Source organism: Parasteatoda tepidariorum, chromosome 7, assembly GCF_982258835.1.
Source record: "Parasteatoda tepidariorum strain Cologne lab strain chromosome 7, Ptep-v5.0, whole genome shotgun sequence".
Taxonomy (NCBI): domain Eukaryota; kingdom Metazoa; phylum Arthropoda; class Arachnida; order Araneae; family Theridiidae; genus Parasteatoda; species Parasteatoda tepidariorum.
Window position 1 is genome coordinate 101,342,052 of NC_141761.1, and position 24,269 is coordinate 101,366,320.

The following is a 24,269-nucleotide window of genomic DNA, read 5'->3' on the forward strand; positions in this document are numbered from 1 at the left end:
TAAATCAGCGAATCTAATGATTAATATCGTCTGAGATATAATTACTTCTACTAATTTTCCAGGAAATGCAAGATTTAAAAGTAGCATTCGATGAAATTTGTAAAAGTATGTTTAATGTTAATAATTAATCAGTATTTGCTTCTGCGTATGTATTAGGTTTCCTTTGGAATTTTTTAGGATATTTATATAACCGATGGCTGTCGGAAAATAGTTAAATATATTAAGCATGAACATATGAGATGTTTTAATGTAGGTAAATTTGCCCTATTTCTTTTTCCTTTGACAAGAAATTAAGTATAACACAATTTTTATCATATTCTAAGACAATGTACAGCTTTTTATCGTTTGCTTATATTATTTTGCTGACAGTCACAAATATTATTTTATTATCGTTTGCAAATATTATTTTACCATTGTTCGTAAAATTATATTTTGCTTGTTGTTCACAAGTTGTTCTTTTTCTACTCTTTTTCATTTTGTATTGCATAGAGTGTAAAATTTAATGGCATAGACAATTTGTTTGTTTATTCTTCTGAAACTAAAATAAGAATTTAATCACAATGTACTTAATACTTTTGAGCTTTAATTTAGACTTGGGTAATTTTTTGCCGAACTGGCGATTTTGGTTCGAGGTCGTCATTAATTTGACATTTTCTTTAGAAAAATTGTCGAATTGTATGGTTATTTATTATTGAAAGAGAAAATATAAATATATTATAAGGTCAAATATCTTCAAATATTTTTTAAAATTTATAAATAAATTAAAACATGACTCTGGTTCTTAACTAAAAATCGTAAAAAAATCATTCAAAATGTACATAAGAATAATTAACATGATTTTATTATAATTAGCGTATCATAATTTTGAAAACTTAATCTTAAACGAGTTGTTTTCGTAATTGTTTATTTTCCCATAAAGTGAAAATACGAACTTCTCTAATCCATGTTTTATGGATCGCTGCCCGTATTATATATAGCAGTAGTAATGATTGTAATGTAGACCAAGGTAAAAGGTGTTGTTGAAATTGAGATGTGAAGGATTTCATCAGAGGGTAGCATCAATAAATATTTCAACATCTATTGTCTCCGACTATTTAGCAGGTGATATAAAAATTCGTGAAGTTATCTTGCAGTAATGATTGTAGTTGTTGCTAATTTATATACTTAAATCGATCACGTATTTTTCAAAGTTTCGCTTATTGAAAAGCAGGTGTTTTGTTATGCTACATTGCGTCAATTATTGGTGAGCATATTTCTATGTATCCGATTTTTTTATCTACCGTAATTGTAACTGTTAATATGTCAATTAAAAGTAAATGTTATTATCTCTTTAAAAAAAACTTGTATTTACATTTGGTTCATATTTATAATCCATTGGAAATAATAATCATATAGTGCATAGTGCTGATAGTCATATAGTGCATAATTGGCTCTTTGTTAAAACTAGTTACTTAAAAACGTTCGTTTTGATAGTTAATGATCTTAGTATGAGAAATATTAATGTAAAACCTAGGTGTTTCATTCGCTTTAAATTTAAATAATTACACAAAAATAAAATATTCATAATAAAATCTCTACTGTTGTATACTCTAAAGGAAAAATTTCTACTTTAGTAGAAAGTAATAACTAGCGAGTATAAATATATATTTACTTATTATACAACTGCTCTTCACAACAGTAAAACGACATAATTTAAATAATAAAACGATCAAATTAAAATTCCTTTTTAGGCTTAACTTCTCACTCGATTTTTTTTTTTATGCAAGGTTTCATTTAAGAAAAAAAGGCATGCATTAAAATTTGTTTAAGTAATCGGCCAAGATGAAGTCTTGGATTCAGGATTTAAATTTCAACACATTCACAATTTCGAGCATATGAGACTCCTGATTGGAAAGTCAAATTTGACACATAATACATACCTGAGGATTATTTGAATTATCTTGCTCAAGTTCATTGCTAGAATGATATAGTTTTGAATTCCAGAACTCACCGAGTGCCTAAACTTAACAGATCGATAATCTTATGATGGGGAAAGGAGAGAATTATAAGAATTATTCTTATTATTCAAATCTTAACCGACGACGAATCTTAGAAGGAAAATATATAAAGCCTTATCTATATTTGCCGGTTAAGATTCGTTACCCTACTAATCAAGGAGGCTAAACAATTCTTCCAATTCGAATTATAAAACTATTAAATTTGCGCATTTTTTTCTAGGCCTATTTCTTGTTCTATATAATACTTTTTTGTGCTAATTAAAAAAGCACTAAAATTTTTTTCTGTCTAGTTGTAGAGGGAAATATTAACTATTGAAATTTAAGAGCCAGTTTTTTTAAGAATCAGTCATTAAGACAGCAGCTCGAGGGATGACTCGAGGTTCTATTTCTGTGTTCAATTACTCAGATATGGGCCTCAAACTTTAGGGCCATATTGTTAAAAAGTTAAATTACTAACTTTAGGTCTGTGAATCGATTTTATTTCTGCTATACTTAAGTCTTCTTTTCGAGCAAATTTAATACTTGTCCAGTTTTGGCGAAGGCAATTAGTAACCTTAACTGTTGAACAAAGTTTCAATTTCTTGCTATTTTAAGGTCACGCCAAATATGCACTACACGTGTTTAGTTTTTTAGGTTCGAGTCATTAGTATCAACTAGCAGAAATTTTATATCTTTGTGGTTTACTGTCAGTACTAGTAGATTTTGACGGTAAATTACCTTTTTTGGAAGATTTTTGAGTGACCTTTGATCTTCGATGCAAAAGTGAAAACATTTGTCTTAATAGTTAGTGTAAACATAGTAGAACATAAATAATAGTCAGAGCCGTGATTCACGCGTTTCACAATGAGTATTGCCACTTGTAAATCAATGTGTTTTTCACAAAATTCCGGAGGGTTTTCAGTTTTGTCCTCCCCCCGTCCAAAAAAAATAATAATAATAATAAAAACCGAGAAATTAAAAAAAAAAAATGCGTATAGTTTTACATAAAAAACATATTCTGTATCCAAACCAGCCTGATTTGTTCGATTTTTTTTTTAAAAAACTGGCTCTTAGCCCTTTGAAGCAGGATTTTTATTTAACATATTTTAATAATTTTTTTCATTATTTTGTATTAATTTAGGTCAGAACAAGTAAAAAAAGTACTATATTTAGCATTTTAACAATTTGTGGTGAAACACCGGTGTCTTTTTCTGCATTAAAAGTAAAATCTAACATAACAAAGGTAACTCATTCGTGAATTTAAGCATCCAAGGTGTCTCTGATTAAGTTCTGACACCTACACGAGGATAATTCGAAATATCATAATCATTACTAGAACTTTTTTGAGTGACCACAATATTCATAATTTAAATTTGAACACGTTCGTAAATTGAAGTAACTGAAGTGTCTTTGATCCCTGAATCAATTTAGCCATCTCATTCTGAATACCGTTATCAAGATCATTGCTATAATAATATAGTTTCGAATTCCAGAACTCATGCTTTGACCAAATTCCAGAAATAGCGAAACTGATGACAGAGAAAACAAAGAATAATAAGAATTGTTTTTTTTTTTTTTTTTTTAATAATTACCGGCAAAGATAACATATCGGTGCCCGTCAAGGAAGTTGGTAAAATTCTTCTTCCAATTTGATGGGTGCAGTGCTCGCTGTCATACCTTCTATTTTGACCGACTTCCTTAAAAACAAAGGGGAAAGTTTCTTTTTCTATTCCATCACTTTCGATTGATGGAAAGTGGCTTGCCCTATTTGCAAACTCGTGACCCACGGATGAATAAACAGCTGTTGTTGAGAAATCCGAGACTCAAATATCAAAATTTAATATTGGTGTGGCTGTTTTTCATTGCCCTTAGGGTGTAAAAATAGCTTTGATTGGAACGTTTGAAAAAGAAAAACTTTCTTCGGTCACTGTTAACTATGTTATTTTATGTGTTTTCGTATGAGAATTTTGTAGTTGCGCTTTAATATTTTGGTAAATGGTGCTACCAGAGAAGGTTTGTGTCATTTTAAAATTTCACTCCTTTTTTTTTTTTTTTAGCAGTAAATTTCTTTCGGAAAAGTCGTGGATTAATCTTGCTTGAAATAATTCTATAAGTTGGAAGAATTCTATATGTAAGAAATTTGAATTGTTTTATGTTTTTGTATACTTCATGCTAATTTAGTCACTTAATTCGCCATTTTGTTGGTATATCAAATTTCGAACAATAATGAAAACTTAATTCGTGAAACTTAAATTTATAAGTATTGATAAATGGTTTTACTACAGCATTGCCATTTCATTATTAATAATTTCTTTAGATTTTTTTTAATAATAAATTGAAATCGAAAAGAAATGTTTATATGGTTAGCATTTTCTATTGAAAGTTTTTAAGGGGGAAAAAACTTTATTTCGACAAAAAAATTTTATATATGTAATATTTTCGTTTAAAAAATCTACTCTTGATTTAAAAGAGGAACACTTTTTTTTAGAAATGCGTTTAGTGTCCTTTGAAGAATTAATTATTTATTGCCACAAATTGTTAAGCAATATTTCCTTAAAAGCAAAAAAATCTGTTTTTGTTTATAACTTAGTTTCAATATAACTCATAATATACACAGAGTTGTGCTTCTTTTTTTTCATAGCAGCAGTTATAATAATTTTGTGGAAAAAAAAACTTATTTAAAATCTTTTTATTTTGAGAATAGAAGTTTAATATTTCTTTATGAAAAATAATGCTGAGCCTCACATGCGAAAAGAATAATATTTTAAAAGTATACAGGCAACGAAATATATTACCCATATAATTTTAAATTACAAGCTTTGTTTATCGTCTTCTCTTTCGTAGAGAAAACAATAATAAATAAAAAAGAAATACATTAAAAGTTCCGCATTACTTGCTGCGAGTAGAAAAACATTTTTGAGGTAAACAATAGGAAACGATTTGTTTCGAAACAAAGATTACCTTAAAATAATAAATAAATAAAAGGTTCGAGCATCCGTTTTGTAATGAAACCAATTATTTCTTCTAAGGATCGAAATATGAATAAAATATTTCATTTCCTCAACTTGCATTTTTAAAATAATGATATTCTCTAATTCATTTTTGAATGCTTTCTTTTTGTGCTTCTTATCGATTCATACAAAAACGAAAAGGTTCTTGATTTGATTTGGGAACTAGTGAAGAAAAAAAATTAAATATTTAATTTAATTAATTAATTTTTTTTAACTTAAAAAATAGAAGTAATATTGTGAAAGACCGATATTAATGAATGTCGACATTTACATAGCTACTTTGGTTAAAATCCAAAATATATGTTAAGTTTTATTATTTCTCAATTACGCCTCGATATTTTACAAAGACGAGAATATTCTTGATTTTGGAACTGTGAAAAGAAACGATTAATACGCATTATTTATTTTAGTTTTCTTTCTATTTTAAGTTAAAATAACATAATCGATATTGCGAATCGCCGATATTAGTAAATGTAGACATTTACATAGCTGTTTTATCTGTCCGAAATGTATGTTAAGTTTTATTTCTTAATTACGCCTAGATATTTTACAAGAGGGAGGAGGCTCTGGATTTGATTTTTTAACCATTAAAAGATGAATAATGTACATGATTGGTTATAATTTTCTTTTCTTAAAAATAACAATAATAATAATAGGATTGGTACTGGGAAAAAGCCGACATTATTGAACTTTGGCATTAGCATAACTGTTTTAATGAATGTTCGAAATATTTGTTATTCATTATTTTTCAATTACACCGACTAATATCGACCTTCATCATGAATGTGGTCGGTGGTGTAATCGAGAACATTTATACACCGAAAATGGATGTTTTTATAATTTTTAGTTTAAGTTTTAAAATATTATTCTTGAATAAAAGAAAGCATCAAGATCATGAACTTTAGTCCTTTAGTTTTAGAAACTTAATACTTTTTAGTTCACAATTTTTTCTACAGCGATACTGTATATAAGTTGTTCAGTATTTAAAAAGCTAAATTTTAGCAGAGTTTTTTTTTTTTAATGGAAAATATTAATGTGGTTCTTTTTCATACTTAAACGTTTGGGGATAAAAGAAGCTTTAAATAATGCCTTAAGTAGAAAAAACCCACAAATTTAATATGTCGTCAAGGATATTTGTCATGACCTTAATCATAATATGTTTTAAGATCTAAAACTGTTCCGTTTATTCAAAGATATTAAGTATATCGTTTTTTTTTTTAATAATATTTTTTAACCACCCTTCTCTTGAGAATTGAGAAATAGCGCGCTGTTTACAAGTAATGGTTGTATGAAGTTCTGCATCAGATGCTATCTGGCATTGCCTTTTGTTACTTGTTATGGGCTGCTTATGTAGAATAAGAGCTTTTTTTTCAGTAAAAAAGAAGCCCTTCTCGGTAACGAGTTTTTCACTCCTTTTATGTCATTACTATTTACCTGCGTGTGTGCTTAGGATATTTGTCATGGCGTTATTCACATGCTTTGTTCTTTTTTACAGGTTTCCCGTTTCCGTGGTTGAACAGGAAGCATAATGCGCCTAAAAAGTACGCAGTTAATCCCAATCATGTTGACACAGAGGATGCCAGTTCCAGTCTAATGCGTTCTGCGGTTTCACAACTGTCTCTCAGTGATTATTCACCACAGTGGCCCAAGAATCTCAAAACTTTTCGCAAAACCCCACCTGTGCCCCCCGCCCATTTGCACCCACAGATCCACTACTACGAAGAGATCCCATACAAAGACGTCTTTCCAAGTTGCGAGTCGCTGAATAACAACAACTATCTCAATAACAACAATGTTATTCCTAGCGATTCCAACAGTGTGATGTACCGTAGTGTGTCCACTTCGGCTCTTTTTGACGATCCTAAGGAGATCTTCAGAAGTGTGGAGATTGATGTAACGACCAACTATAACAATAACAATGAGAACGGGACTACTTTCGTGGCGGCGCCCCCCTTAGAGTGCTATCTAAAAGGAACTTCGAGCTGCGAGGATCTCATCGATCCGTGCGAGGGCGCACCAGAGGGCGATAGCTGCGGCCAGAAAACCGCAGTTTCGCAGGAGCTAGGGACCGTGCTGGAGGAAGAGGTTTTTCTTGAGAGGGGAGTGTCGGTAGATTTTGACCGGCACCCTTCCAATGCCAATGGTGACACTGAAAGTTTGGCCAGCTCTATACAACATAGATCGGATGAGTCCGGTTATGAGAGCGATGGCACAAAAAACGGCAATGACGAAAATGCCATTGCCATTCAGGACGATTCTTCGCCGAAGGAATTGGTGAATCACATTAAATCCCCCGATTCCAATGTTCAAAAATTTACTGCCCTTTTCCAAAGACTGACGAGCAGTTCAAATTTTGCGGACTCGAATAAGAAAGATGAACCAAACAGTTTTGGTAGTAAATCAAATTCTAAATCGTACGAAGCGCGAAGTCTTAGATTGCGCACACCAGCCATGCTTTCTAATTTCGTCCAAAGACATGCCGGCAAAGAACACATTTCGTCGTCCTCCTCCACGGCGGCGCCGACGTCAAAAACGACGAAAGTGTCATCTTCAGCTAAGTCCTCCCCTACAGAGGAGTCTAAAAAAGAAGTTCGAAACGGAGCTTCTAAGTTAGGTCAGTTCAAAGCATGGACACTGGACAGAAAACTGTTACGAAGTAGGTGGAAGAAATCACTTCCAGAAGACAAATTAGACATTTCCATGCCCTCGCGTAGAAGTAGCATTTTTCAATCATCATTATTTCCAAATTCCACCGAAGATTCACCAATTACGCCTCATCTTGAAACAAAATCATTGCCATCCTTGTCATCTGTTAGTAGTTGTAGTAGTACAGAACTCTTGTGTGAATCGCCCATAAACAGTGACTGTTCCGTGTCTAGTTGTGGTGGTTTGAACTATCAACTCAGGTTAAAAAAAGCAGCGTACAAAAGTGCGTCTTCTTCCAACAATGCTAGAAGACGTTTGTGGTTACAGTCACAACTGTCAACTTCTGACAGTGAAGACGTTCTTTCTCCAGAACCTGTAAGTGCAAATAAAAGTTTTGTTACATCGCCGACGAATGGCAGTAAGGAACCGTATCGTAGGCTACCTTCCCAATTGGACTTACATGAACTAGTATCAGTTGATCTCAAAAAAGATGAACATGGTGAACTAGGTATTTATATTACTGGATGTACTGATTCTGAAAAGAATGTGATGGGTTATATTATTATGGACTTAGAGAAAGGTGGACCAGCCGAAAAGTACGTAATTATTATTTTATTGAATAATTTTAGTTAATAATGAGTTAATTTTCATAGAATTTAATTTTATTTGATGAGAAGACATTTTGAAAAATTTTAGTTAATAGTTTGAATGGAATTATTTGAAAAACTCAGTGAATGAGGAAGTTTAATTGTTAAATAAAATAGTTCATATTTCATTTATTTTCATAGAGTTTTATTATGTTTGAAGACCTCAGAAAAAAAGGTATAATTTTTAAAAAATATTCCTTTATATCTTATTAATTTATAGAATTTTATTAATCTCAATGATAAAAGATGTTAAGGGTTATTTAAAAATCAGCTTCAAAATATATTGAATCGTCAAAGGGCTGCTTGATAAATATCTGTCAAATAAAAACTAGTTTAATAAAAGACTTGAGGAGAGTAAATTAGTGTTCTGTAGTTATTATCAACTATAAAAAAATTTTAAACTAAGAAATTTGTTTTCAAAATGTATTTGTTCAATTATTATTCTCTCAACTAAGCACTTCAACTACTATTCTTTTTGAAATTATATACTACTAGCTTTGTGCTAAAATATTTTGAGTATTTGTGGGAAAACAAGTCGCTTTTTATTTAAGTCATTAACGAAATAGAGGCATATGATAATACAGGCTTTAAAAAGGGTACCATTTAGTTAAATTCCTAAAATAAAAATCTAATATTAATTTAATGACACAAAAAAAGATTACGCTGCGAAAAATTATTTTATCGAACGTCATAAGCGTTTGTGAATATGTATTTCACCCATACACGCGTTTTTTCGTTTCAGCTTAAATAGCGATTTGCATACTACTTTATTGTACAAAATAAATAACTAAGAAGAGAAATTTTTTTTTATTAAATTACTTATTTTTTTAATTTTAAAACATTGTCTTTTGCTCCTAAATTTGATTTAATATTTTTAAAGTTTCTAGAACAATTTAATAAAAGAAAATAATTTTTTTTGTTTAAATTTTTTTGTCAAAATTTTTGAAATTTTTTTATTTTAAATAATTCACGCACAGAAATTTTATTAATCTATAGCGGTAAATAAAAAATATAAGAGTAATGCATAAAAATTCTTTGAATAATTAAATAGATTTTCTAGCATAGGTGCGTGGGTGAAATGGCAAGATAAGGATATGAATTAAACGTGCCTTGCTTTTAAATTATTTAAATTTATATTCATCTTTATCGAAGCACATATTTCTTAAAGTATGGTTCATTATTTAAACTTATTTTACACGCCCGTTTAAAATAAAGGAGTAATTATTACAGTAATTTCATACTTCCGTTTCTTTTGTGTCATATTGGCGTTTAAAAGCAATATGGAGGGAGTTGTTGTTGCAGTTATTTTTTTAAAAACATAAGCAATATGCCTTATTGAAATGGTTTATAAATGTAATGAAATAGAAGTGAATGTGCGTTGCATATTAAATTAAATTTCAAGGTAATTTCTTAATGTCGAGAAACTTGTTTAGGATGCTGCCCACAAATGGTATCACTCTCTTTTTCTTTATTTTTGACCCTTCCTCTCCCTTTGTCGCCAAATGTCACACTACACCCGTGTCACTTGTCACGCGCTATATTATATAAACATATATTTGCAGTTCAGAGATTAAGAGCTACGTTATAGATCTTTTATCAAATTTTATTTTTAGTTATTTGTTTAATGACTTTTGTAAGCACAACAATAATAAAAATTATTATTTGTGTATTTCTTATCTTTTTAAGAGAAACTGTTGATAGAAAAGGTAAAAAAAATAAATATAATATAAAAAATATTTAATTTGGTGCATTTAAATGTTTTAATTATAACAAAAATATGTGTTGTCACACTTCTTACTCCTCCTCCTTTCCCTTGTCACAACTTCACCCCCCCCCCTCGAAGCGTGGCATTATTTGTGAACAATCTCTTACTATTTAATTCAAATTAATTTATGCTAAGAATTTTAATCTATATATTTGTTTCTCTTATATGGCACTTAAAATGCAGGTATATCTCAATCTAAATTGGCAACACTATAGTCATCTATAACCTTTTTGTTAGGTTGTCTTAAGTAATAATTCAGTGTTGAATAACTAGTTATACGTTAAGTATTTGTTTAAATTCATTGTGTTAGATTGTTTTAAGTAATAATTTAAATAGTGTTAAATAGATGGTTGTACGTTAGGTATTTCTTTAGATCATTTTGTATTTTTATGTAAACAATGACTTAGTTGCGATGTAATTATTGAGATTCATTTTTGATCTTTTCTAATCTGGCTGTAGAAATTTTAAACATAAACTGTGCTACGGTGTCAATATCAGTTATTGGTTGATGAGGGAGTTTGCTTTTTTCGAGCAATAGCATACATATTATACGATACTCAAGTTATGGCGCGAGAGGTGCGTGAGGAAGTAGTACAGCACATAATGGAGGATTGGGATGAATTTTCTATCTTATCTCACGGCAGAGATGGAAATAATTTTAATTTTTTTGCTGCCCACTGTGATGTTAAATCGACCCAAACTCTTACTGATGGTGTTTTGTGTGATTTAATGACTGCTGGACAGATTTTAAATTTCATCATCATCAGCATTGGCACGACAGCCCTTTGTGGGCCTGGGCCTTCCTCAGAAGCTTTTCCCATTCTGCCCTTCTCCCAGCAATTGTTTTCCAGTTCTTTACTTTTAGGATGGCAAAATCCTCATCTACACAGTCCTTCCATCTCTTTTTGGGCCTTCCTCTTGGCCTTTTATTGGAGGGGGTTGCATTAGAGACTTTCAATGCTGTTCGTTCTGGGCTCATTCTCACTACATGCCCGGCCCATCTCATTCTACTTAATTTAATAGATTTAATGATATCATCGCCATCAAAGATCCTATATATTTCAAAATTATATCTTTTCCTCCAGTTGTCTTTATCGAGTATAGGGCCAAAGATGGTTCGTAGGACCTTCCTTAGATTTTAAATTTACTAAAATTCAATACACAGAGAACTTTAACAATGTCGCTGATATCTGTTGAAAATAATTAAACTTGAAATCGAAGCAGACAATTAGTAATACTAAGTTATTAATTTAATGTGTATACAATTGAAACTCATAATTTCACTTAAGAAACTTATAATTTAGAACTTTTAAATTAACTTACATACTTAAAAGTTTATTGCATATTGAATTTATTTTCAAGGTAACTTTTCAACGACGAGAAATTTGCTTAGTATTTAATTAACATTAATTTTTCAACTGAGCAAAATCTTAGGAATTTTAATTATTTTCCTATTAAGTATGCTGGTACATTGTTCCGCGAAAAGAATTGGGGGCGGTATGTCGTTTCGGTTTAAAATCGTCAGGCAAGAACGATTTAATCAAAATTAAGATTCATAATACCCTCCCATCACTGGGGTACTAATAGATTTTTGCAAATGTTATGTGATCTTGTTCATTGTACAATACAAAGTAACTGCCAGTTTTTTTCCATCAATAGTAACAAGGGAGAGGCTTTTTAAAACTTCACTTTTTTAAACGTTATAAAATTTATAAATATGAATTAGTAATAGTTATTTGAATTCTCTTGTACGATTAGATTATACTCTGATAGGTTTATTGTCAGTGAATACGGAAGAAACTGTATTGCGCCAAACTTAAACATAATGTATAAAGTAAACGTAAGAAAATTTATTAAAAATTATTAAGTCTGATTAAAATACAAAGCACAAATAATGTAATCATTTCGTCAAAAATATTGTTTTAGACTAAATAAAGGCACATTTAAATGGTACATTCAATTGTTTTTATATAACATTTGAAGTAATATATATATATAATTTACAGAGAATTTTTTTTTTATTTCTTATAAAATTGAATGAAAAAAAAATTCTATGCATTGAGATATTCTTCGAATTGGAAGATTTAGAAAATTAGAAACATTTTGATACTTATCGTTTTGCTGAACGCAAAGAAATTGAACTATTTTTTTAAAAAAGTTCTTATTTTATTTAATTCTTTGAACGTCTATTTTGTTTAGTGTTTAAAAAAATAAAAAAAGTTGGTAGAAGTCTACATTTTTGGCAGCTTTTCGCTTACATCAGGCCAACCTAAAAGTACCAAATTTTTTAAAAATAAAATTTTTCTAGAATTTTTTGTCCAAAAAGATACATTCTATTAACGCTTTTAAATATTCTTTTTTCAATAATAAAACATTTTTGGGCTACAACAATAAATAGTCGGTAAGTTTCGCCTTATGTTCTACGATTTTGTAAAGTAATATCCTTTTTTCTATATTTATGACAGTAATTATCGCTTTAAAAGTTATTAAAATTGTTAGTGTTTATTTGTGGCATACTTATCAATAATTTGTTAAAACCTGTATAACATAAAAATCAGGAATTGTCAGTATTACTAAAAACGCAACTGTTTAAATAAGTATGTTATTGAATATTCAATAGATTATCGGACCGCAATAAAACGATCTGTTTAATCTTTAACGTTCGTAATGCTCTCTAGTGACAATACAACTTTTTCCTGCTTATATCTTTCGCAAAAACTGTTAGCTACATATATTGGAAACATTTTATTTATGTACCAATTACCTTGTTACAGAAAACTTTATTTTTATAATAATCGCCTCGATTATATTCTTAAAATACCAGTATAAATAACCAGTTCACTAATCGGATTTCACTTAAATCGCTCAAACTTAACTACATAATTGTATGTTATAACCAAAGATATACTCGCGGCAAGCTAGCGTTTTAGCATTAATGAGGCTAAGCAAGAAGCGTTTTGCTTTTTCATTAAAAGCTTTCACTTCTTTCTTTTCGAAATCGTTTTACATACATTACTTATATTTACATACAATCATGAATTATTTATATATTTTTACTACGTTTTTATCGATTCGCTTTTGTCTGTGAGAATGTAATCTTGCAATTAAATTTTCAATATATTTCCGACTAACTAGAGCTCTGGAGCTTTTCTCAGGATAGCAATAGAAGATTTGATTGTTTCTTAATCGCAACAGCTATAATTTATCTCCAATTGGAATTTATCGTGTGATTATTTCCCAACTAGTTAGAGTTCTCAAATTTCACGTGAAATTATGTGCTCGATTTAAATTCAAGTTATAATAGTTTCTTAAAGGTTTGGAAACAAAATATATCACTGCTTAAAATCTAAATTTCGACCACATTTTGACGTAAAAAATTAAACATGAAACTATAAAAGGAAGAAATAACATAAAATAAAAGTAATTAAAACTACGTTTCGCACGAAGATTAAAAATGAGAGAATAGTTTTATGTTTGTCAGATGTAGCATGCGAAACGTACATTATTATTGATATATTAAAGGCCTCCATATACATCACCGAAAAGCCCCTTGTTTTTCAAAAGTACTGTGACTTATTCTTATCAGACACAAAAACATACTTTCTCTGAATAAACATACCTTTTCTTCGACGGATTCGGATTTCTGACTTGTATATTTAACTATTACAATTCAAAATTTGATTTTTATTAAATAAAATAATAGATATTTACTTGAAGTTATTTTTCGCATGAAATTATCTTTGGATAAACGAATTTTATAATAGTGTGCAGAAAATTTTTTCGGTTCGCTTTAAACGCTCTGGAGCTAGGGCGAAATACGCAAAAAATAAAATTCACTTTAACAGATCCAAATTTAAGACCGTTCTCCTGACGAAAATATTTCTCAGATTATGGCTGCTCCCTATATTTTGGGGGTCAGAAATACGAATCCGTCGGAAAAAAAGTAAGTTTATTCGGAAAAGTAAGTTTTTGTGTCTGATTTCATTACTTAAAATATCGTTTGCACTAATTAATTAGCACATTTGAAGTCACCCCTTTGAACTATTTAGATTGAATCTTAAAACGTAAAGATCCGATCATTAGATCAAAAGTTATTCAGGATGGTCCGCTTTTTATTTCACGCAGTGTGCATTTCTGCATAGTGAATTTCAAGCACTGAAACTTATTTATAAATTATATATATAATATATATATATTGCGTATGCTGCTTGTACCGATGTACAGCATATCCATATGCAATAAATTCAAAACATAAGTCTGAGTTAATTCTTTACAAAATATGTTTTCTAAACTTTTTTAGATTAGACTTCAAGAGTTTGATTACTGTGTTTTTGTTATGGAATTTCTGTCATTAGATCGTATAAAGAAATTTAAAAAAAAATGTCTATAAAAATTGGTATCTTTGAGATAACTTTAAAAAGCTACGATTAAAAAATAAGTTGCGCGCCTTTATAATTGCGACTTTGAGCGGTGAAATATTTTCATGGAATTTTCGTGCTCCACAGAATTAGGGAAGCACATGCAATTAATTCAAAGCCTTAAGTAAGAGTTTCTTTTTTTGAAACATGTTTTTCAATCATTATTTTTCAAACTTTCTTAGACTAGACATTAGGAGTTTGATTACTATCTATTCGTTAGACTTGCAATTACTGAAATGTATCTACAAAAAATAAATGTATATAAACGTTATTATCTTTAAGACTTTAAAAAGCTACGATTAAAAAATATGTCGTGCGCTGGCTCATTATTTACGACTTGAACCACTAAAATATTTTCGTGAATTTTTCGTGTTTAGTGGAATTACATTTTAATGTGCAGAACATGAAATCAATTGTAAGTCGAAGTTATAGTTGATTGTTTTAGAAATGGCGAGTTTCTACGCACACTTACAATATTACTAATTCTTACAATTTTTTACTTTTCTTACACTTACAATTTTCTTATTGTCTCTCAAAATGACCAGATTGGTTCAAAGACTTTTTCTAATCGACCTTGATTTAGATTAAAAAAAATTATTTCTTTACTATTACGTAACTATTCGCCTCTATTTTGAATGATTTTAAGGTACTTAGTACTGTATAATGACAATAAATATTCTGTGATGACTATGTATTGTGTGCTAATGATGTATGCATGATTGTACCTGCCTTATATTCTTTCAGATAAGAGCCCTCTAAGATTGAATATTTTTTTATGTAGTTTTACTTTTTTTATTAAAACTTTTGGTGAAAGCCCTATTTTATAACAGTATGTTGGAGGGGGGGCGCAATTATTTTGTTTTCAAAACTCAGTATGTTTGATTCCAAACTCTGAATCATTAACTGATGATGTAATGACTAAAACTAATAGTTGAATGTAGTTAGACTTGAAAATAACCACTCGCCACGAGGCGAGCGAACAAAAAAAGTGACGACTTAAATTAGATAAGTAATTGGCCATTTTTCCCCATCGTATTTTTTCTTTTTTTTTTAATTGTTTGATGTTAAAAGTGTAGAAAACATCAGTGCAGAAAGACTCTGGAAATCAGAATTTTCATTAAAATGTCGCATGTCTCCATTTGAAGTTTTATTTCCTTAGGAATCATCCAACTTTAACAATTCGCATTTGCATTAAACGTACTTTGCCTCCTTAAATAGTTTTAATTAAAGTTGTTTAAAGTCAGTATGTTTAACTAAATTTTGTCATATATTTATGTTGAATTAATTTTTTTATAGTCGTCGATTAATCATTATAAGATGAGAGTTTTTTTTTTTTAAAAAATCAATCTAAGCATCAACAAAAAAAAAAAAAGAAGCTAAAGAACGGCGATTAAATTAATATATATTGGTCACAAATTCTTCAGTTTAAGTAAAAAGTGGCTACTAAGTTATAAAAGTCTACAGACCACTGGCTACAAACTGAAAATTTCACGTTTAAATGTAACTAACAATTCCAATCAAATTTTTTAATCAATAATTTTTTATAGCCTTGGTGGGCTATGCTTCTGAAACGTTTATGAACTACGTGGTTGAAACTGAACAACTACTTATAATTATAATACATTTCTTGGTAAAAATTGGACAAGAATACGAACTATGTTTTTTCCAATGTTTGTAGAAAACAAAATGACTAGTTTAACTGGACTCTTTCAGATGCCAGATTCTTTTAAATTAGATTGCGATTCACACACAATGGTTCTATGTGTAATCTAAGTCCCAAGTTCAATTGACACATTCACTATGCGTGACGAATATGTTTTTTATTAAAGTAAAATAGAAGCTAATGTCTTTCAAAACGCTACATAAAAATACATTACAATACATCATTCAAACTTGTTTTTTGTTAGGTGCGTAAATAGGGTTCTGCAAACTTTTTTATACGAGTTCTGAAAGGTGAATCTTCAATTGTGGTTTCCGCGAGTCTATATATTACTCATTTAAATGCCCATCTTTCAACATAGAGTGAGATAATAAAGAAGTTTCAAGGGCACTTGATTTTCGCAAGATTGCTTAACCACATCACTGCATAAACATTCACCACACACCTGTTATTCAAATCGTAAATCTCTTTGGATTAAACGTCTCTAGAATTTGAATTGAATTGTATTGTACCCGTGTCCATTTACGGGGAATAATTTTTGACAAATGTCAATTAAGATCTTAGTCAAATTAATGTTATTTGTTCATGACTAACAACTGTAGTATTGTTACGTCATATTTTACAATTAGAGTTTGAAATCTAGTGAATGTCGGCCTTTACATAGCCATAATATCCAAAACATTAATTTTCAGTTAATGTTAAATCTCAACATTGTGAGAATCTAGGATAATTAAGAAATATTTAAAATATTCAGCAAATGTGACTACATGAATGTTGACATTCGTTAATTTTGAATTTTCAGTGATATATATATATATATATATATATAACATTTGAATGTCTATCTTTTTATGAAGAATAAGATAACGAATTTTAAGAACACACGTATTGATTGAAACGTATAATAATAATACAATATATTGTAATGAGCTTGAAATTATAAAAAGTTGCTTAAATATGTGTTCAATTATGCAATTGTTTAGACGTAAATTTAAAAAAACAATTATTCTAAATATAACGATTTCACATTTAAAAAAATGTAAAATAGTTATATATTTATAAATATATATATACACAGTTGGCACTTACCTATCGTCTCACCGACCATTTTCGCCAAATCTGAGAACGAATTCGGACGTGGTTCAAATTCAAATACTTTCTCATTTTTTGCAGGTAGTAAGTTATATTTGTATTTTGTCTATTTCTTTATGATTATCTGCTATGTAAAAATAAATTTGAAGATACCAAAATGATTTAGGCGTAGTGTTGGCGAAAATGGTGGGCTGAATGATACGTAGATACATTTTTCTAAAGGTAGAATAAAAAATATTTGCTTAATTTGTCCCTAGATGTGAATTTTTTTTTTAAATCTAAGAATAATCACTTCTTGTAGGGAATTTAGGATAATGCAAAAAAAAAATAAATAAATAATAATAATTAATAAAAAGATTAATCTTTATTTTAAGATGATGAGGCGAGAGAATCTCTTTAGTTCATAAATGGTTCAACTTCGATGCTAATTTGAAATATTTATTAGTTAGAAAATAAAACTTACTTTACATTGATGCATACTTTCTATTGTCTGTATTAAATTTTAATTGTTTATTCCAGGAGCGGTAAACTACTTAAAGGTGATGAACTTTTAATTGTAAATGGACAAAAGTTACAAGGAGTTAGTTTAGAACAAGCAAGGCGACTGCTACGTGTACCTGAAGAAGAAATGCATTTACTTTTAGCGCGAGAGGTATGTTCTTCTATTTAATTCTTGAATAGGTTGAAATAATTATTTTACGATAGTTTACTTGCTGTGGTATGGTGATTTGTCGGGTTTTCCTTGTTTAAATATGTATGTGTACCTTTCTGAATTTACTTTTGACAATATAATTAGTTGGCCACTAAGTTCCCGTCGAATCTTATAAAAAAAATCTTTAGAAGTTAATGGTTTGGAAGCATAACGTTTTTTTTTTGTTTTGTTGCCAGGTCCCTTGTTTGAGCTTGAATTTTAGTGCAACACTTCGTTTAATTCCTCTTCATCGAAGTCGTCTGGCCGACCAAAATAAACTTCGATTTTTAAATTTGGCATACCAATCACGAGCTGTTCTTTCATCAATGCCACGAGCATCTTAGGCGAACTTAACCTTGATTAAAAACAAAAAAGATGTCAAAAATGCTCGTTTTTTTTTCATTTTAATGATCTTAAAATTAACATAGATTAACTCAAAACATCTTTTGAATGATTATCGGAAACACTATGACATAATCATTTAATGACATGTGAAATGTTAAAATTAAAAAAAAAAAAATAAGCAAACGAACGGCGAACGGTGGGAATTTAGTTGCTAACCCAATATTAGGTTATTGTTGTAGTTCATTTACGTCGCAGTAGAGCTGCACAATGAGCTATTGGCGACGGTCTGGGAAACATCCCTGAGGATGATCCGAAGACATGCCATCACAATTTTGATCCTCTGCAGAGGGGATCCCAATATTAGGACAGTCGTTTTAGAATATTGTGTGCTTATGCATTTTCCTGATTGAAAAGTTATTTTTGCACGCAAAAAAAGTATTACTTTTTATCGATCCATAATACTTGATCCCAATTAAGGGTCATATCAGCAACTTCTGGCATGAACCTGCTATCTTTTCTCCCTAATATCTTATTTCTATTTGCAGGCTAAGCTTAAATGTACCTTAAGTTTTCTTTAACTTGCTAGTGGAAATAAGGTTTTAGAGAGAAAAGCTATCAGGATCATGCTAAAATTTGCTTAAGAGCTTTAACGTTCAAAAACAAATGGCTAACAAGCTCTTGATTGGTAATAAGTACTATGAGTAAATACATAAACAAGTATCCATGTTAGAAGCATCCCAGTCATGTTTTTTCTCTCTCTTTATTAGTATTGTCATATTGTTAACTACACTCTTATTTTTAAAATCTATTTACTCATTCAGGGGTGATTGTGAATTTAAGTCAAAATTCCGGAAAATTTCTTGAGTTAAAAAAAAAAAAACAGTTTAAATTGAAAAAAATTTAAACAAGGTTTTTTTCCTTTTTCTCGATATTTCTTAGTTTACTTAAAATATATTTAAAATTTTACATACACCTGTACCATTTACACATACCTATGATGACCTGGAGAAGTAATTAAAATTTACAAATATGTCTTTCTTTCTTGAGTTTATGATTATAATAACGATTTATTGATAAAAAAAATGAATATAAGCTTATAAAGTAGCTGGCTCTCCTAATAAAATAGTGCTTTTAAGTTCCACGTTTGAAAATTTGATATCCGGAAACTTCTGTGATCAATGATTTTTTTAAACGTCTGGACCTTCGATCTCCGGATCACTGTTAGCGAAAAATCCGGATTTTTTCTGGAGCACAATCAGCCCTGCTCATTGTTCGTGTTTGGCACAGTATAGCTGTTTCAGACTGCCCTTATGCTTATTGATAATCAAGAAATATAATTTTTTTCAAGTTTCATTCGAAGATTATTCTTTGTAAGCTCTGATTATAGTAATTTTGAAGTTTGCTCGTAATGACCTTTATTTAGAAAAAATCTAATTTTTTAATGATCTGTTTGCATTCGCAAAAAACTGCAATAATTGAATGAAATTATTCGTTGATAAGTTTATGTAGGTCATAAAATCTAGCTAAATTATGGTTATTTTTTTTAAAGTTATGTAATTTTTTAAAACTATTTTGTCTGTTTTAAATTCTAGACAATTTTTTTCAGCAAAATAGTACATTTAGTTTAAAAAATTAAACTGTAGCTTATTTTCTTTGACAAAATTAATTTCTTGATAAATTTTGAATTCTTTTTTTTTTTTTTATCAATTTAAAAGTTCTCATTTATGTTGTTAAGTAATAGTAATAATTTTCATATAGAATGAAGATGACCAACATGTTATTTCTGTTCAAATTGTGAAATTTTCTTAACGTAAAAATGTAATAGCTTGAGAATTTTAAATATGATTATGTATATGTTGTAGGCTAATTGAAAAATCTGGCTCTTTGCAAATGCGCTAAAAAATGTGTAGTGAAAAACTCTACTTTTCTAACACAGTTTCAGAAAAAAAAAATTATTTTACATTTTATAACTTATATACACTAATTAAAAATCTGACAGTTAGCAAATGTTGCTGGTATTTTGCAATGCGTCACAATAATTTGCTAATTTGTCTGATATATTTTAGGCTAAGTAGAAAATGTGCCAAGAGTTCAGACTGAATTTACTTACGCTTAGGGCAATAAATCTACAATGAGCTTTCTCTGGGCTTATCACAATTCTTTGCTACAGAAAGTATAGTTTGTCTATATAAAGAACTCCCCTAGCCATTCGTCTGGAACAGTTGCGGTGACTATGGTTACAAGGTTGAACTATTTCAAGAAGGGGTGTTGGGTCTTTATTTAAGACAGGTTTTGGTGAGAGAAAGGGTAATGCTCTATTTCTTGTTTCCATAGAAGCAGATGGCTCTTTCAATGGATAAACTGTACTATGACTCTTCCAAATAAAATACTGTGTTAGCAATTTATATGTTTTAAGATATCATATTCATCTCTAAATTTTCTTAATATTTACAGCTTACTGAAGACCTCTGCTTTAAAGAAGATTCCTCAAGACTTCAAGCAACTCTACCACCAGTGCCAGAACTACACGAGTCACACAACGTACAATCTTCCAATGCCATTCCAAGGCTAAGGCATTGGCAGTCAGATGCTGGGAAGTATTGCTCAGGCGATAATAGGCATTCTAATCCAGATTTACCTCCAAAGCCAAAGATAGACAATGAACGAGTATGTATAATATTGAGACTTAATTATCAATTTACTTCATCCTAATTCTTTTTTTATTTATTTCTATTTGAACCCCACATATACAATGTGTCTTAATATATACACATATATGTAGCGAAAGCAGAAAGCGTATTTTTTCTTAAAAAAATCTGAAGCAAATTTAAAACTTGTTTATTGAATGTGTTACCGTAACTGATCAAAATCAAGAGAATGTCGACTTTCACCAGTGAATGTCAACAATCACATAGTCGCTTTGGTGAATGTCTGAAATATTTGTTATATCTAATTTGATATTAATTTATTCATTAATATTATATTTATTCGATATTCTGCTGAGGATAGATTAGGAAAAACATCAGTGCAGTGTTCTGAGTCCTGGTTAAATGCATACTGGGCAGTGGCACTTGACCTTAAACATTGATGTAGGGCAAATCAGCCAGTGGCACTTACATATATTTCGGACATTTACCAAAGCGACTGTGATAGTCAACATTCACAGGTGGAAGTCAACAACCATCAATTTTGGTCATTCACAGTAACATATTAGTTAACATGGAAAAAATTCTGAAACATTAAAACATGTATAATGTACACAAGAACTTTTGATCTAACAATCAAATTTTTGCATGTTACCTTAATGGTTAGAGGAGAATACTTTAATGATTAATAAGCTATATAATTAATACAGACTGTATTTAAAGTAACAATTTTTGACAAGACTTTTAAACATGCATAGTGAAAATATAAATGTACAGTCCGCAAAAAAAAAAAACGAATCACCCTGAATAACTTTTGTTCTAATGATCGGATTTTCACGAACTAAGTGTCAATCTTAATGGTTCCTGGGGGTGACCTCAAATATGCTAATTAATTAGTGCTAACTATTAATTAAGTTACGAAATCAGACACAAAAACGTACTTTCTCTGAATAAACATGCATTTTTTTTTACATATTTGGATTTCTTGTCTTCAAAATATAGGGGGTAGCCGCAATCTGGGAAATGTGGTCCTCATAGTTTGGTCAGGAGAGCAATTCAAAGTTCGTACCCCTTAATGTTAATTTCGCTTTTTGCGTTTTCAGTCATATTTTCAAAACTAATGAAGCAATTCAAAAAAAATTGCACCCACTCATAAAACTCATTTACCCAAAGATAATTTCATGCAAAAAATAATTTTTAATATTTATTTATTATTTTTTATTATTTAATTAAAGTGAGGATGAAAAAATATTGAATTATAAGGTATGAATTTTTTTATACCATATTAATCTACATATTTTTCAATTGAAAAATCTAAAGTTTCAACTGTTTTTATTTATTAGAAGCTGAGAAAAATTAAAATTAATTATTTTTAAAAAAATAATTTGGCGACAATAAAGAAATAACTAATTGGGGCGATTAATAATAAAATGTGATAAACTTGGGAGGAACTTGACTTCGCGCGCGTAGCGTAAAATTTCATTCATATTTTTTTCGCTAATAATCGTTTGCTAATCTTTTTATTTTTATTTCTTTCACACTATAAAATACGATGTTTCTTTTTTAGTCATTTAATAATTTATTTGCAATTTAGTAAAGAATTTTGAATAAAAAACACTTTATTCAACAAATGTCTAGTTTTAAAAAAGCGTGCTTCTGATAGAATACACCAGATTGTGCTTATTTAATGTGATTATTTTTTATTTTTTTTATTTTGTTTTTCAATAACTGATACAATTTCAATAATATACATACGTATGCATAGATTTGGAATAATATATTTATAAATTTCTTGAATATATATTTTATAAATATTAATAAAAATACGTAGTCAACATTTTTAAACATCTCTCACAACATCGCAAATTTCTCAACATCTTATAGGGTAAACTAAACAATGAAGGAACACTTAAGCTTAGCTTGCCTTTAAAAAAAATTCATAAAAATTTCAAAATTTGTAATTTTAGCTAAATGATGGTTTCGACATATTTGTTATTAAATGCAAATTATGTAAAAAAAGTTAGATAACTTACATAATATTGTTTTAAGCTTTTGGTGGTTTAAATAATAAGTAGTAAGATGACCAAGTGAAGGAACAGTTCTTACCAGTGAATAAACACTAAATTTTCCAGAGAATGAACACTTAATTTTGATAATGTTTGATGATCGTTAGGAATCCATAGGCCACACAAATTACATAATTTATAAATACATAATTTTAAAAAAATGTTTTTCATTTTTTTCTCACAGTTTAATAGTCCGTTCTAAATTATGAATGTTTATCATTGTGTAATCTGATGATGTTTTTATTATTATTATAATTCGATCATTTTTTTGTTTAATCTTTTCCTTATATTTTTCAAGCTTTTTTTAAAATCTTTTTAAGTATTTTTTTTCTCTTCGTCATGAGTAATTTATTTCTTTTTCTTTTGATTTAACCTTCCTCTTTTTTCCAAATTTTTGGCTAATGTAAATGTATCTTCGAAATTTCTTTTGATTTTCCAGTTCCATTTCCAGAATTCCTCACTGGATAATAAATGAGAAAAAGGAGTTTCGAAGTTTGAGTAAAACCCATCTCTCATTGACTTATATCTAGTAGTTACTTATGAAACCAATCGTTTTTGCAACAAACAATGCCTCAAGAGGACTTATCTCAAAATCGGTTTTCAAGATACTTTCATTATTAATGTTAGTTGTCTCAGCTTCAGAGCCAAAATTTGATTATACAATTGTTCTTTTTGAAATAAATTCTTCAATATTGAGAAAAGCGCAGGCTATTGGATATTTGGGAGATTAAACTTTTCTGTCAATGTTCCTTTAAAAATTTGCAACATAACTTGTGAGATTTCCTTCTCAAGCTTCTGAAGAAATAGCGCATCGTTACTCTCGAAGCATGTGTTTTGTTGATAATTTGTCTTGATCATTAACTCTTGGTGCCTGTTTTGCATGCATTTGTTACAGTCAACGTTTTCTACATCGAATGAAAAAATATCGCATTTCATAAAAGCATTTTAACTTCATCAGTTGATGCCTAAAATCTTATTTAAAAATGGATGTAAAATTTTCTAGACATATTGTTTTACAATTCTTTTGTTTTCAAGATCTAACGAGATTTCCAAGAATTACGTAGAAAACTAAACCAGAAAATTTGTTTTGAGGAACAAAACTTGCTCAGTTTCAAATTGATATGAGATTTATGCCTATCCAGAAGAAGCAAAATTAGGAATTTGATTGCATTTTTAATTAGCCATGGGTAGAAACATTTGCAATATATTTGTAAAATGTTGCTGCGGTCATCGTTTCATTTCATGAATAGCTTTTTCCAATGAAATATGTAGCAGGGACTGATTCTGTAATATCTCTACGAATACTT

General features: G+C 29.5%; 1 protein-coding gene across 8 annotated transcripts in view; it reads left to right on the plus strand.

The window, feature by feature from the left end:
- Window positions 1-24,269, plus strand: part of LOC107445477 (uncharacterized) — a 156,435-nt gene that overhangs the window by 120,055 nt on the left and 12,111 nt on the right. For all 8 annotated transcript variants that reach the window (XM_071183067.2, XM_071183068.2, XM_071183069.2 and 5 more), the window contains 3 exons: window positions 6,483-8,229; window positions 17,735-17,867; window positions 20,706-20,918. In XM_071183067.2, the coding sequence (XP_071039168.2) occupies window positions 6,483-8,229; window positions 17,735-17,867; window positions 20,706-20,918 (2,093 nt within the window). The remainder of the gene's footprint in view (window positions 1-6,482; window positions 8,230-17,734; window positions 17,868-20,705; window positions 20,919-24,269) is intronic.